The sequence below is a fragment of the Alternaria viburni genome (assembly GCF_023758015.1).
Source record: "Alternaria viburni strain BMP 2772 chromosome Unknown scaffold_2, whole genome shotgun sequence".
Lineage (NCBI taxonomy): Eukaryota > Fungi > Ascomycota > Dothideomycetes > Pleosporales > Pleosporaceae > Alternaria > Alternaria viburni.
Window position 1 is genome coordinate 1,842,647 of NW_026055771.1, and position 15,301 is coordinate 1,857,947.

The 15,301-nt window shown below is 51.8% G+C and overlaps 6 protein-coding genes across 6 annotated transcripts; 2 read left to right on the plus strand and 4 right to left on the minus strand.

Moving 5' to 3' along the window:
* Positions 1–590: 590 nt before the first annotated feature.
* On the minus strand, positions 591–1,152 carry J4E79_001569 (uncharacterized protein; the record flags this gene model as incomplete). Its single annotated transcript, XM_049350478.1, has 2 exons — positions 591–1,088; positions 1,141–1,152. 2 exons carry the CDS (start codon positions 1,150–1,152, stop codon positions 591–593), a joined length of 510 nt encoding a protein of 169 aa, XP_049215637.1.
* Positions 1,153–4,467: 3,315 nt separating this feature from the next.
* Positions 4,468–5,493, minus strand: J4E79_001570 (uncharacterized protein; the record flags this gene model as incomplete). The annotated part of the gene is made up of 2 exons (XM_049350479.1): positions 4,468–5,081; positions 5,121–5,493. 2 exons carry the CDS (start codon positions 5,491–5,493, stop codon positions 4,468–4,470), a joined length of 987 nt encoding a protein of 328 aa, XP_049215638.1.
* Positions 5,494–5,751: 258 nt separating this feature from the next.
* On the minus strand, positions 5,752–6,903 carry J4E79_001571 (uncharacterized protein; the record flags this gene model as incomplete). Its single annotated transcript, XM_049350480.1, has 3 exons — positions 5,752–6,639; positions 6,689–6,841; positions 6,892–6,903. The coding sequence occupies 3 exons, from the start codon at positions 6,901–6,903 to the stop codon at positions 5,752–5,754; spliced, it is 1,053 nt and encodes a 350-aa protein (XP_049215639.1).
* An 871-nt stretch (positions 6,904–7,774) lies between these two features.
* On the plus strand, positions 7,775–8,581 carry ARP2_1 (Arp2/3 complex subunit, actin nucleation center; the record flags this gene model as incomplete). The annotated part of the gene is made up of 1 exon (XM_049350481.1): positions 7,775–8,581. The coding sequence occupies one exon, from the start codon at positions 7,775–7,777 to the stop codon at positions 8,579–8,581; it is 807 nt and encodes a 268-aa protein (XP_049215640.1).
* Positions 8,582–9,565: 984 nt separating this feature from the next.
* Positions 9,566–11,053, plus strand: J4E79_001573 (uncharacterized protein; the record flags this gene model as incomplete). Its single annotated transcript, XM_049350482.1, has 1 exon — positions 9,566–11,053. One exon carries the CDS (start codon positions 9,566–9,568, stop codon positions 11,051–11,053), a length of 1,488 nt encoding a protein of 495 aa, XP_049215641.1.
* A 229-nt stretch (positions 11,054–11,282) lies between these two features.
* J4E79_001574 (uncharacterized protein) lies at positions 11,283–15,170 on the minus strand (the record flags this gene model as incomplete). Its single annotated transcript, XM_049350483.1, has 3 exons — positions 11,283–14,796; positions 14,852–15,005; positions 15,059–15,170. 3 exons carry the CDS (start codon positions 15,168–15,170, stop codon positions 11,283–11,285), a joined length of 3,780 nt encoding a protein of 1,259 aa, XP_049215642.1.
* Between the last annotated feature and the right edge of the window lie 131 nt (positions 15,171–15,301).

Consider the following 15,301-nt stretch of genomic DNA (forward strand, 5'->3'; position numbering starts at 1 on the left):
GAGCTTTAACAAATTCCCGTAGTCTGGTCTTCTTTTTAAGCTCCGTCGCCACTTTGAGTTGTTTGGTCACGCGTTCGAACTCGCTGAGGCGATTTTTGCAAAGCATTTCGATAATGGCACTTGTGCTGGCTTTCTCCGGTATTTTAGTGACTTGGCCGGATGATGGCGCGTGGCCTTTGTCTTCCGAAATGTTTGTTGGCATGCTGGATATCTCGGTCTGAGTCAACCCCGCGATGGTGTCGATATTCAACGTGCCGGAATGAAGCTGCTGCTTTGAAGGCAGGTGTTTGATTTCTCGCTGTAGACCCGGCTGGTAAAGAGGTGGGTATGAGGAACTGAAGTAAATGTGTATCGCTTCTGGCCTTTTGAAGCAGTTGTCATGACTGTTCATCAAGACTCATGTAGTGACTGGTAAGACATGAATCACAGCATGAGATTGTGACGAGTCATCAACCGCTTTGAGCTCCATCTCGAGCGTTTCGCATGCATGAAAGTCGCCAATGAGAGATGTTCATATCATACATGGAGTATCACTAGATTATACTACTAACTCCACTGTGGATTCCGCTTGAGTGGCATGCCTTCCTTCGTTAAATGGATGCCGTGCCCTCCTCAGTTCCTATTTCCAAGTCCTCCAATCCCTTCATGATAACAGGTTCGTCAGTGACAGGATCCGTGTAACGGCTCTGACCATATGCTGGAGTGTCATCCGGAGACGACACCGGTTTGGTGCAACTACCAAGCCCGTACGCGTCTGTCACTCCCTTCAAATCCTCGTTGCGGCTAGCAAGGGAATTGACATACTGTTGTAGTTCTGTCGCTGAGTTGGAATGCGAGTCGGTGTCCGAGTCTGATAGTTCCTGGTCTTCCCCTGGGATACGCTCTCCCGTAATCAATGGAACCATCTCCTGCAACATCGCTTCGATCTTTCGGAGCTTTTGGCAAACGTCTTCGCATGCTTTGTTGCCCTTCGTGTACATCAATCTGTACTCGAGAGAGTATTTACCCTGCGAAAGAAGTCCGGTGTCAAGAGCCCAGCTTTCTAGATCGCGAAGTTCATGCTGAATAGCTTCGGGTGATGATAATTTCTGCTTAGTTCGTTCCTCAGCCCTGTTCAGGTGGTCAATAGCTACTGCGTACGCTTCCAAGCATGTTTGATAATATGTTTCGATAGTACGGCAAGCATCGCCTTCCAGGCCGCTGGGGGTATTGCTTGGCTGAATCAATCGCTCCAAGGTCTTAATTTCCCGTCCAAAATTGCACACAGTCCCCCACGATTTCGGTGTTGACGATAAATTGGGATGCAAGTCTTCTTGTGTTCCATCGTTGGACTGCCGCTCCTCGAGCAGACGAATTAGCCTATACTGCATATGCTTGAGATACTCGATTATCGAGAGTTGGTCCTCAAATCTTGCATTGCAGAAGTCATACTCCAAACCTTCTTGGTTGTTGCGTTTTGGAGAGTCCTTGTGGTATCCACGAAGTCTTGCTTTCTTTGCCCATTCTTTTAATGCTTCGTTGTCTCTGCACCAGGTACTTCCAGGTGGCAACTCTCTTATCTTGAAACAACCATCAGGTTCATCGAAGTGGTACACGATCTGCCAATATTGCCAGATACAACTCTCGGTAAGATCTCTAGCGAGGTCTACCACTGCGGCACGTCGTGGAGGCAAAAGTGCAGCCGCATTCTCGTCATGCGCCCAGGCTTTGGAGGGCACTTCATCCTCAAACCCCTCGTTATCTCGAAATGAGTACCAAATATACCAAAGATAACAATTGTTGTCATTGAGTAACTTCAGGCTCTCTTTGCGCTCTGTCTCCGCCCGTGAAGTCTGGTCTTGTTGTACTGATGAATTGACCGATCGCGGACCCGATCTCGAGTCTGACTCTGAGAACGATAGACCGTCATCGAAAACGGCGGTTTGTTGTACAATTGCCTCTATCCAAGCCACAGTATTTACCATTTGGTGGAGTATGTCTATAATCTGGTGCTGTAATTCAGGGCCCCCGCGAAGTCTATAGTCGAAAGAGGCCTCGTTTTCTTTGAGTACTCCGGCATTCATCGCCCATTTTTCCAAGCAATCACGCTCCCGGTAAAGATGATCGAACGATCCATGCTCCTGCTGGTCCTCTGATTTGCTGATGCTCTCAAGGGCCGAGGTGTATGCAGTAATGCAACTTACATACATCGTCTTCATAGTGTAAGCTGAAGTGTTTATCTGATTGCCAGGCTCACCGAGGCTGACTAATCGCTCCAACTCATCAATCTTTGACTGCAATTCACGGAAGTTTCCGAGGAAGACAGGGCTTCCCACTAGCTTCAAGGGCCAACCTTGATGAGCTCTACTTCTTGAGGACTTCCGCTTCTCTCTGACGAGTTTGGCCATCTTTTCCAGGGCTTCGTACATATCTTTTACGCATCGGTCGACCACTTTTTGTTGATGTGGATCAAGGTTGCGGTAGTCTTCTTTTGGCGTGAGCCACCTTATGGTGGTTGATCTCTTCTGTGTTGCTTTTGGTGGGAACTTGTACACGTTTGCGTCTTTTGCCCATCCTCGAAAACGGGAGTACTCTGTCTCAATGATCTTCGGTGCACGTTTCCGACCTTGGAATTGCTTGCTGGCGCGTCTGAGAGGATCTCGGATATCGTATTTGTACACTTCCAAACGATGTCGAGTAAATAGACGGACTTTTCGTACGGCCAAGTCCTGCTCTTTTCCCCCAGCATCGGAATCAGAATCAGATGATGTTAAAGCAGTAGTTGCTTCGGCAGTATGACGATCCAGGTCTGCTGCTTCTGCCATATCGTATATCAGTTTGGTTCGGTGGCCCGTATATCGAGGAGGCAGAGGGTTGCCTTTCGGAAGTTTTGATTGAAGTGAAGAGTTTGCTTGCTTCTCATCTCCTTAAATACATGCTGTGACTGTTCCAATCGTATGACTGTTACGCAGACTCATCAGCTCATGGATCAGTATGGTGACTCCGACTCCAGACCACCATAGCTCAGAGTAGAGGCGAACCACAGATACCCGCATCGTTATTTCTCGGATCGTTAGACGTGACTGTTTCGAAAGATTCACATAGTAACTAATGAGCATGAATCAGAAAATAACAGTCTGAGGCTGACCAGTCTATAGCTGTCATGTGCGGCATCATCCTCCGATGCACGTCTGTCTAGTTTAATATCTCTCCCAGATCAACTAACGTATATTTGAATTACCTGCAGCCGTTTTCCAGTCGATACCTGAACCATTCCAAGTAGTACCAATGTGTCGATTAACCATGATCCTTTACTAGATCTTAAGCCTTCCGCCGATGACGATCCGCTGTATCGTTTCGCCAGCTCGCCGTACCCGCCGCATTCGGCCTGAACTAATCCATGGAGACGCTTCCATTTGCTCCGTGCGTGAAGGCTTCAGGAGGCACCTGGTTCGGCGGACCATTTCTGCGCGTCATCTAGATTGAAAGAAGACTCTGGTTGTAGACAAGCTTTCGGCTCTCTCGTGTGAGCCTTATTTTCTGTGAATCTGGGTAGCTTAAAGAACCGTATTTTGTCGTAGGGACACGGGCCGATCCTGAGTCCGGTCCCAAGTCTAGTTCTGAGGCCAGCAGTCCTCCTGGGGCGGCCGTTTCTTGCGCGATTTCGGCCATCGTTTTGAGCGCAGCTTCGATGTTATGAAGTGGCTTTAAGACATGATTTAAGACCTGCTTTCTCAATCTGGGACTTGCGCAAGTGTTGTAGTTGATAGAGACTTTGTCTTCCGAACATACTCCGGTTATTTCCGCCCATGTGATTAGATCCTTACACAGGCGTCCAGTAGCTTCGAGTGCCGGTTCGCTATTTATCGGCTTATCCAGGTCGTCGATATTGCTCCACACCTTCCCGTAGGCGGCTAGGCAGCGCTTATACATCGTCGTGGGAGTGAGGTTCGCATCGATCCAATCTTCAAGCTTCTTGTTGACCGCACCCAGCTGACCGAACATCTCGCTCGAAGTCGGCTCGGGCCTGTTCTTCGGAATCGTTGTCTTTGTCGTTGGAGATGTTAACTTAACGTCCTCTCCAGCTTCGTATCGGTACTCACCGTTATCCTCATCTTTGTCATATGTATTGATTTGTTGTACTTGCTGAATGCATGCCGTAGTAGAAGGATCTCGGAAGGAAGGGTGAGAGCGGAAAGTCTATGCTGCTATTCATCTTCTGAAATACCTACAATGACTGTGCAGTAAGTATGTATGACCAGTCTCTGCTCAATCGTCGCGAATCAGAAGCGTGACTCTGAGAGCACCATAGACTCATTCAGAAATGATCCAGAGATCTTGTCATATCTGACTTATCTCTCCGTCATATTCGCCCGCATGGTCCGACATACCAGGCAGTAATTCATTGATACAGGCTTGATCGCTGTATATTTCCACTACTACCGCCATCGAATACCCTCTCGTCGCTACCACACCCTCACTTCATCGTCAAGTATCTGCTGCAATATTGTCCTTCGCTCTCGCCCCAGCGCTCTGCGCTCCGATAGACCTCTCACTGAGATTCTTCGTATCTCTCGCAAGAGACTTGTTGCATTCGTCGAGTACCGCTATTCGCTCTTTCAGCTTTTCTGCACGTTCTGTGCGGCTAGCGTTCAACATCGACTCCTTGTCTAAGCCCGCTGCCCGAAGATCATCCTGCGAGATAGGTTTCTCTAACAGCAACTCAGACATGGCGTCCAAGGTCGATTCGATGGTGATAAAATGATCAGTGAAGTGAATTCGACTCCAAATCTTTTCGGTAGCCAGGAGTTTGGTTTCCAGAGGGCTCTCATCCTCAAGAACTCCGACCTCACGAGCCCATTTGATGAAGTCGTTACGCACGCCTTCGATACAGCCGGGTAACAGCTTTTCTTGCAGGCGCTCGTTCGCTCCGTTGAAACCATTAATGACTGTCACATATCCGGCCAAACAGCTTCGGAAGAGTGTCTTGACACTGGGGCTTGCATTGTATCTCCTGAGGTCAGATTTGTCTTCTGCGTCGACTGATGTTTCCAAATTAACGACGATGTATCTGAACTCATTAATGTGCAGGCCCAGCAACCCTATCAAATTTGGGTCAGGCCGCCGGGGTCTGTGAGGACCTTCTATCCAGGAGTTTTCCTTAGATTTAAGGATCGAGTTCATGATGTGTAGCGTGTGTTCCATGGCTTCGAGCCAGCCGGTAATCGATGATTTTGTGAACGAGGGAAAATGGCAAAAGTCGTGCTTCGGCGAATTCGCTTCGTACTGGTGCAGTCCTGTGTCTTTTGCCCAACTTGCAAAACAATTGAACTCCTCCTCTAGACTGACACGTGCTGGGTTCGTATACAGGATGTCCCTCTTGAGCTCTTGGGGAACAAACTTCGCGGTCTCAGTCTTATCGAAGTGGCCCAAGGTTTTGTTACACTCGTCCAAGGCACGTTTCGTAAGCTCCCGAGCCCTGTTCAGGTGGGTTTTCTGCGGCTCATCTGTCATATCGTGAAGACCGGTATCCCTCGGTTGCTAAAAGCTTTAGCTATTTCAATGTATGTCTTTTTGAAGTACTCGTATGAGGGAAGAGTGATGCTGCATTGCTTGATGTTGAGAATTCCGCACTGACTGCGCCGATGATATGACTGGCCTGTGTACTCATAGCTATGACACAAAAAGGTGACTCTAGGGTCTGAGCGGCCTCTGCTTGTACAGAGATACTCACATATTCAGTTTCGATTGACTGTCATCAGGCACCCCAGTCTACGACGAGCCACCACCCAGCTTGATCTCTCCCTCAAAACCGTTCACGTGCATAAAGTTCGCGCGTAACGGAGTCACACTCGTGTATCCCTGCGCAACCGCCCATCCATCGTTGCCCGGCTCGCTAGCCTCAACACTCTCATATACATCCTTGAAAGTCGGTGCCCACTTGAAGTGCTTGTGTGTATACCGCATGTGCGCCTGGCCCGAAGGCGTCTCTCGTCCACTGTCCGTGCCAGACGCACCGCCCTGTATCTCTGAGTTCGCCTTCAGCTCCTTCTTGCCAAACTTCTCCTCTTGCTTGCGGATCTGGCCCTCGATGTCTGATGGTGTGTCGTCTGCTTCGGAGGGCACCTCGACGACCTGGAAACAGCTTCCGCTCTTCCACGAGTTCTGCAGCATGTTCGTCCAGAGGATCTTGCGCTCTCCCACGTTCTCTACTAACGGTACATTGACTGTGTAGAGGTGTGTGTTTGTGTCCCAGTTGTCCCACAGGTGTTGTATGAGTTTTGCGCTGAGCTCGCTCGCGTCGCTGATGATCTTAGCGTCGTGGTTGCGGTCGAAGAACGCGTACGAGAGGGCGATGGACTTCATGCCGCATACTGCTGCCTCCATTGCGCCGCCTATTGTGCCCGATGATAGAGAGAAGATGGCGGTGCTGTTGCGACCGTAGTTCGGGCCGCTGACTACGAGATCGATCGGGCCGCGGTCGGAGAAGTAGTGGTAGAGACCGATCTGTACGCAGGACGCAGGTGTGGAGTCGACGAGCACCCATTCTTCTTCATTGGATGAGGGCGGTAGAGGCGAGTTATGGGTTGTGCCATGGTTCGTAAGACGACCTTCGGCGTTGGTTTGGAGGGGCGCAGGGCGGTAATACGTCGGTTGTATCTGTGGCAGTGAGTATGGCGAGCGGCGTAGTAGAAGTGATGTGTCATACCGACTTGCCCACAAGATGAGCCTTGCCTATCCACGACCTCTGTGTATGTGGAAGGACGACTGAAACGGTGTGTCCATGCTTCTGCAGTGTTGACACCAGCGAGTGTACGTAGGGTGAGGACTGGTCTGATGGTGGGCCATCGTCGTTGGTGACCTAGATCGATCAGTACTTGCCATTGGCTTAGTAAGATACGACGGACTTACAAGAATATGCATGATTGCTTATGTGGACAGTGCAGCGGGTTCTGGCGACGCTGTGTTGTGGATTGGAGATGGAGATGCAGAGGGGCAGACAGTGACGTGCGCTACCAATAAGTCCGAAGCCCGTGGCAGGCAGTCACCGCCCCATCCTTCGCGTCAACACCTCTGCGCTTTCATATTTGTTTTCGCATCGCCGTTTCTTCGACAGAACGGTCGCAAACGTCGTCCGCGAACGCTGCAGGGCAATGGCAAAGTCCGTCAAGCTGGCAGTGGTACCTGCGCCATGGGTAGATCCGCTGATGCGCCCTGCATCGTGCCGGCGATCAGAGCTTAGCTGCGAAGAAACTCGAACTTCGACGTCGCACCTGATAGCAGTGTAAACACTTATGAACAAGACCGATGGTATGAATAGAGGCGCTTGCGACGCCGGACATCGTCTCGCATCTCCATGGCAGATCTGAACACCCTCATTCGGGGGTCAACCATGGCCCCTCCCCCTTCCGACGTCCGCACGACAGCCGGCACTTCATCCACGACATTTCGAAACGGGAGTGCAGAGTCTACCGGCAGGTTTAGCTGTGTGCAGCTAAAACGACCAGAGCTTCGGGCGCGAAGGTGTAGAGCCGCAGGTCCCTGGAGCAGCTATTTTCGGTGTTCGTTTCTTCGGATCCCCGCCCGTGCCCGCATACCGTGAACACCATTTGTTTCAATGCTGAGACTGAACACTCAAGATGTTTATAAAGAGGCAGCGCAAGATGAGAAAGGTAATCAGTATACCCATTCCATCTTCACCCACCACCTCAACATCTTCAAGCTCCCTACCTTGAAGCTCTCTATCCCATCATCCACCGACCCATAATCATCTAAACACCAACACACTATCAAAATGGTCATCAACGTTCCCACCGCCTCCCTCGAGGGACAAGTCGCTCTCATCACCGGTGCCGGTCGCGGCATTGGAAGGGGTTGTGCTATCGAGCTCGGCAAGCGCGGCGCCTCCGTCATCGTTAACTACGTTTCATCCGAAGGCCCAGCGAACGAGGTCTGCGAAATTATCAAGGGCTTCAACAACGGTGCCAAAGCCGTAGCCATCAAGGCTGATGTCAGCAAAGTCAGCGAGATCAACAGACTATTCGAGGAGGCGAAGAAGGCGTTCGGCAAGATCAACATCGTCATGAGCAACTCAGGAACCGAGAGCTGGGACGTGACAGAGGAGATCAGCGAGGAGAAGTACGACCACGTATTCAACCTGAACACAAGAGCGCAATTCTTCGTTGGCCAGACCGCATACAAGCACATCGAGGATAACGGCCGCATAATCCTCATGAGCTCCATTGCTGCCGGTCTTCTCGGTGTCAAGGACCACGCCCTCTACAACGCCTCCAAGATGGCCGTCATCGGTTTCATCAAGGCGTTCGCAACCGACTTCGGAAAGCGTGGCATCACCGTCAACGGTGTTGCACCAGGAGGTATCAAGTCGGACATGTTCACACAGAACGCCTGGCATTACATCCCCGGCGGTTCGCCTGACTGGCCAGCGGAGAAGATTGAGACGCTCATGGCAAACCACTGCCCGCTCGGAAGGTGCGCAGTACCTGAGGATGTTGCGAGGGTCGTCGCTTTCCTCGCATCAGCGGACGGTGGCTGGGTCAACGGTCAAGTGCTGACCATCTCCGGTGGATCATCGCAGTAAGAACGAGGTGGTGATGATGAACGAATGACGGTCGCATTGTATGTATTCCAGCGCATTTGATAGAGAGCCCAATTCGAAGCCATCGCTCGAAGAAAAGAATTAGTCATAACAAAATTACGTGAAGTGTTTCCCGCGTGTGCCAACTTTCAGACTGTGTGTCGTGATTAAGGTCTGTGTGCGCAACCTTGGAAGGCTCCACGTACCCTGCCAAGACTTACGTCACCAAACGCGATTAGGCAACGCCATCACGTGGTTCGATCTGCCCGGGCACCTGCGCACTCATACCTAGGTATGAGGAAAAAAGCTCAACAGGCCTGCGGACTACATCAAGACAAAGACCTGCAATGTAGGTGGCCCAACGTCAACGTAGGCTCTAGGGTGTTCAGGTTTTTCCTAGGTTAGCGTGTGGGCATACCTACTTTACACACCCTGCGACCTGTATCAGGATGTACTTTGGTTGACTGCCGAGAATTAAGCGTCTGCCATGAACAGGATCTTGTCATTCGTAGGGGATTTCGACTTAGCCCAGCACGGTGGACCTTTCCCATAACCACGGTACTGCGGTGACACGCCGAACACTCCAGCAAACAACACCAAAGCTAATTCAATCGTATCGTATATCAAAGTACACTCTTAATGACTAGTCTGAACTAGGACCAGGCTGCAGTCTGAGTTAATGGCGCAGTCTATTCATCCCAGACGTTTCCCTCATCGCTTCCATAGGAACTTCAAACTGCCAGTAAGAAGACAGCAGTTTGGCATCCGACCACACAACCAAAGTTTGAAATTCATGTAGGTCATGCGAGCAGAATTTATGTGATAATTTTGTGAGAGACTTTGCCCTATAAATACTCTCTACTTCTACTTCATACCTATTCATCTCACAACTCACAAACCCCTCTCTCAGTCACCACCACTAAGCAAAACTGCCATAATACATCCGCAATCTCAAGCAGTCAAGAACAGAACCCCTGTTCCTTCATCATGTCGAACTCCAAGCTGTCTGAGTGCAGCCTGAGCGATTTTCCCGAAGAACTCCTTTGCGGAATCCTAGACGAAGTCGGCTCCGGCATCGATGAAGAATACGTCCCCGGCACCACACAGACTCTCCTCTCTCTATCCGCTACCAGCCGTCAGTTCAATCGACTCACAGAGTCTTACCTCTACAAAACCATCAAGACCGATCACTTTCGTTGCAGAAAGCTCGTTCAGCGTCTAGAGGACGATCCCACTCTAGTCACACACATCAAGCGACTCGTCTGGGACAAGAAGCCAAGCGAGACTCCCAAATGGTACGGAGCGCTGTCGGGTCCGTTGAGGACACCAAATCTCGCACGGGTATTCAACATATCCAATATCCCGTCGCACTGGAAGTCTAGCGACTGGAGGGATAAATGTTCCGCACTAGCTCTAGTCTTGGTGCTCACTCCACGGGTAGAAGCCCTGGAAATTATGGACACGGATTTCCGATTTCGCATGAGCGACGGCAGATACGGGCCATCTCTATGGTCCACGCTGAGGCGATACCCCGATGCCAGACTTGTTGAGCGCTTCGCCAACATACGTACGCTACGATTTGGCCATCAAGACATCGACTTGGAAGCGCTTTTATATGCCCTTCGATTACCAGCTCTACGTACATTGAGCTTCAAAGGCGAGCTTGTGGATAAGGACAGATTCAATCACGGAGTTGTTCGACCGATGAATCCCTCCTTGGCACGATGCGCACAGCTTGCAAAGCTCCCCCCTCGAAGCTCACCTATCGAGGTTCTCCACATTGAGAATAGCGCTATCCACTCGAAGCATGTCGCCATGATTCTGCGCTCTATCAAGAACCTCAAAGACTTCAGCTTGACGTTCGCCGGAACCAGAACCGAACCCTCAATAAGCAGAGCCATCTACGAACACAACGGATACGGAGTACCAGCGTTACACTATCCTACCCTACTTGGAGCTATCATGGAGCATTCCGAATCGTTGAAGAGCCTCACTCTACAGACCAACCTGTCGCACGAGCCCAACATATACAATACAGCTGCGGCAGGATGCCTACGCTTGGAACAAGTCCGCAACCTTGAGTACCTCAGAACCGATATAGTTACTCTGTATCGCGACGAAACAACGAACCCGGACCGGCAACAGCACGAAATCTTCAACTTCCTTCCGCCTGGTCTACGTCGGCTTGACCTCGACATGTACGAACCGACATGGCCGTACTTTAGGTGTCCGAAGGCTGCACTCATGAGTCTAGCTATGGACTGTGCGCAGAAGTATCCCCTACTCAAAGACGTACGTGTGTTGAGACACACCACACGCAAATCGAAATTGTGGGGGGCATTTTCGGAGGTTTTAAAAGAGGTTGAGAATGCTTTCGAAGCACAAGGGGTGACTATTCGGTACTGCCCTCGCACCATGCGAGCCAGCAGTTCAGATGACATGTACACTCCGATGAAGAAAAGCAAAAGTGTCTGATCTAAACTATTCATTGGGTATATAAAGACGCGCGTTCCACGCTCGTTGCTCGTTCGCAGCCTGCCTGCTTGAAGCAAGGCTTGCGGAACCATCTATGGACTATTATACAAAAATCGAATCATTCCTCGTGTGTTCGTGCCGTGTTATTGCAAATCGCTAAACGCCGGTAAAGTCACAAAGTGTGACAAGGGGTATGCAGAATCGTGAACGCCGTGAATGTCCCTCAGCCTCAAACCGTGGGCTCTTCGGGTGTTTTCCCCATATCCTCCCTCTCGTCCTCTGGGCTCTTGGGCTCAAGCTTGATACTAGCGTCTAGGATTTTGCTCGTGACTTCGTTGATATCTGCCTCCTTGTTGGCAGCGCCGACGACTTCCTCGATCATGGCGGCGAAGTCGACAGTCATGCCACCGACGTTCATCTTGAGTAATGCAGAGGCATCCGGACTGGCATTTCCGTCAACACTTCCGCGTTTAGAGCCGTTTTCCATGTCCAACATCATGGTCTCGTTGTCGAATATGTTATCGCCACTCCACAGACCCACAGTAGAAGTGTTGGGGTCTTCGTAGAGGTCAAAGCCCAGTCCGAGTGAGCCGTTCTTCGACGGCGAGCTGCTCACAGGCATGTCACTGGACAGAAAGTCATCAGCCAGGAACTCGCTAAACTGAGCATCACTGCGACCGGGTGTTGTAAATGTGGGAAAAGCCGAGAAGTCGATAGTCTGGGAAGGCGAAGAGATCGGGTGGTCGGATAGAAGTGCATTGAGCTGACGGGTGAATGGTGTGTCAGGTGCAGCTGTTGTCGAACGGGTGACACGAGGACTCAGGATATTGCGGGATGGCGTTGAAGGCGCATCTCCGTTCCCTGCACCTCGTCTCGGCGTCAGAGCAACACGTTTGCGCGTGCTTGGAGTAGGGGTCTTTAGAGGATCTTGGGCGATCTGGTCCCTCTTAGGCGTGCTCTTCGGCGTAGGTTTCCGAGAAGCGGGGTCTTCGAAAAGGTGGGCAAGATCGTCTGTCTCTGCGGCAGGGGGTGGTGGGCAGTTCTCCTTGTCCGGATTTTCTTGGTCGACGATGGCCACTTGCGCCACTGGCTGCTTGAAGTACCACATAGTCTTTGACTCGCACGGAATGCAGCCATCGTGTCCTATACCAGCGTTCGCGCAACGTCCGCACGGTCGTTCGCGGTCACAGCCTCTCTTAAGCTCCTTGCATCGCTGGCAACGGGGCTTCTTGGGTGCGTCATCGTCAGGGACATACATTGGGGTGGCAATTGGAGTCGCAGCGACGGGGGCTGGAGGTGGGTCGGCTAGCGTCTTACGCCGACCTTGTTTCCTAGGTGATGGGAAAAGCAGCCGCCTTGTAGGTTTCGGTGTAAGGTCTTGGTCAATGTCAATAGGAGAAGTTTTGCTCCCTCTAACGCCAGCGGGGCTTGACTCAATGGCTCGCTCGAAGGCAGCTTTAGCTTCTTCAGGGTCGAGCTCACCCCTGCTGGGTGCGACAGCTGGCGGTGCCATTGTTCCATCAACGGGCCTGTCGATGGATGAAGCAGCTTGATCTTGCTCAGCTGGCATAGCAGCGTCAGACTCTGGCATGATGGCGTCGGACATGAGATCATCACCACCAGTCATAGACTTGGAGCGTGACCCCGCCTTCTGCTGCCTTTTGCGGTTGGCGAGACGCGCAGCGCGATCCCATACCTTCTGCGGCCTCATCGAAAACTTCTTGATAAGCCAGAGTCCGCACGGGTTACAGAGGTTGAGTTCTTCAAATGCCTCAGAAGACTTCGCAGCCATGATGTCCTTGTCTTCGCGTGTCAAGTTGTTCTTGAAGATACGGTACTTTGGCTCAGCGTCCTCAGAGGATGATTCAATCACTTCGTATGCGATGATGTCGGTGCTAGCAGTATCGGTAGACAGCTCAATGTCCTTAGGTGTGCCATTCTCTACGCGTGTGTAGGCCTTTCTCCATGTGACTGTGTCGATCTCTCCGCAGTTCACACAGTGTGGTGGCATTTCGCCTTTCCGAATAGCTGCGTCCAGCCGGTCTTTGATAACCCTCTTCCTCTTCGCGCCGGATCCACTTCGTGGGTAGCCACACTCCGAGGGCGTGGGCGCATCAGACATAGGCTCTGCTCCAGACCATGTGTGTGACCTTGGTAGTCCTCTCGGCTTAGACGGCTTAGTTTGCTTCGGCGGGAGGTTTGGGGTTGCAGAGCGACTGTAGACTTGCGCTTCACTCTCCGCAGTCGGGGAGATATGCGACATCATGCCATCCGGCGAACCGGCTGTCGATACCGTAGCTCGTGACTTCTGTAAAGCGTTTTTATCCCCGAGGTTATCATCCTGCTGTACCATGGATAGCCTTGCGATCAGATCACTGTCATCATTTGCGTCGTTTCCTTGGAAATAGACTGAGTTGAAAATGTCCTGGTCCATGGTGTCGAAATCAAAAGTATGAGCTGTCATGTCCATCTCAATGCTCTGAGTGACTGGCTGTGTGACAGATTCGCGACGATGATCCTGGGATTGTCCATTCCAAAGCCTTTCAAAATCCATACTATCGCCGTCCCGACTAGCCGGCATGTCGCTAACGAAACCGGAATCGTTTGGAGGTTGTGTTGGGAGGTCAGGGCTTGAGGCATCGGGCGATGTGGTTCGGACTGGTGCGATTGGCGGGGATGACGGCATCGGAGTATCTCCTGGGCTTCCATCTCTTTCATCTGCAGACTCCATCGCATTGTCTGAGAAGACGCTACTCTCATACGGAGACACGTATGGTCGTCCTCCATCCATGGATCCATGTCTTAAAGCACTAGGGGCGGGTGGGCGGCGTGATCCTCGTTGACTAAACTTTTCACCGGGGCGAGGCGTTGGCGCACGGGGCACCATATCTGAAGCGGCGCCTGAATTGCTGAGAGAAGGCTTGAGTAGGCGTACAGATGCCGCTGTGCTCGCTGTAACGCGCAGCGAATCATTGTGGGCGTTGAGCGGTGTATTCCTCGGTCTCGTGGTCTGCGTGATCCGTGCCCTCTTCTTCGGAGGTCCGTCTTCCTGTGGCTCGATGACATAAGGATCGCTAAACTGGAACTGCTGAGTCGGCTGTGCACCTTCACTTCTGACAGAGGTCCGTGACGCTGGTCGGGAGGGTGGATTGTACTGATAGTGATGGAATGAGAGAGTGCTCATAGCGGGACTGGAAGCCCTAGTCGGCTGAGACATGAACGACATGTTCGACTGATCGTAGAAGGAGTCGTTCCGGGGTGGCTCTTGTGACGGGCTTTGGCGAGTAAGCATCTGGTGAAAGGGCTCAACACCACCAATGGAAGGACGTGGCGAAGGCTGTGCGGGGTATGGGCTGGGTTGGGCCAGGTGACCCAATGCAGGGTTCTCCTTGAGAAAGTCGGACCAGGCGTTGTAATCGAACCCTTCAGGCATCAGCTGACTGAGGCTGTGGTACCGCTCCATGTTCTCGACATATTCCTTTTGCATGCATGTCGGAACAGGCACCAGCTTCAGTTTGACCTCCAGGGTTTCCTTGATTCCGTTCGAAAAGATGCCAAGAATGTTCTTGCACACGCGACCAGTGACCATGGTTTGGGAATCTTTGGCGGGGGCATTAGGAGTCGGCGATGCTGAAGCGAGGATCCATGATAGCATGCCCTGACCAACCAGCGGCGTTTCGTACTCGGAGAAGTCGTAAGCGTATACGGTGTAGTCGTGGCCTAGTTTGGCTACGAGCTCGGGGCTGTGACAGTGAGCAAGCTGTTTCAATCAACCAATAAGCGGAGGAGTCGGCCCACCTTGCAGTCACAATAGCCTGAATGCAGGTCTTGAGTTCGATGACTCCCACTTCGGTGGTCTCGTCCAGCGACACGACAGGCACGTTCAGCACGCTTGGCAGACGGGCCAGGCAGTTTGACTTGTTCTGGTCATCGAATGTGTAGAGTACTTTGACTGTGGTGCAGCTGTGTTAGATCAAGTCGTGATGAATGAGCAGATGTGCTTGCCTCGCATTTGCCTGCGCGGTATTTCGTCCATTGTGCTCTCCTCGGCAGCGGACGGTGTGGGCGCGTGCTGCATCGCACCAGGATCCGGCGTGGTACTTGAGGGCGTCGACATGGCTGCCTATGAGATTGACAAAGGATAGGCGGGCCGTGATGAAGAAGAGAGAAGAAGGTTGTCGGGGGCGACGGGGTGGTCTATGTTATATCGCGATCGGTGGCTGGCGTGCGATCATCGCGAACGCGTTC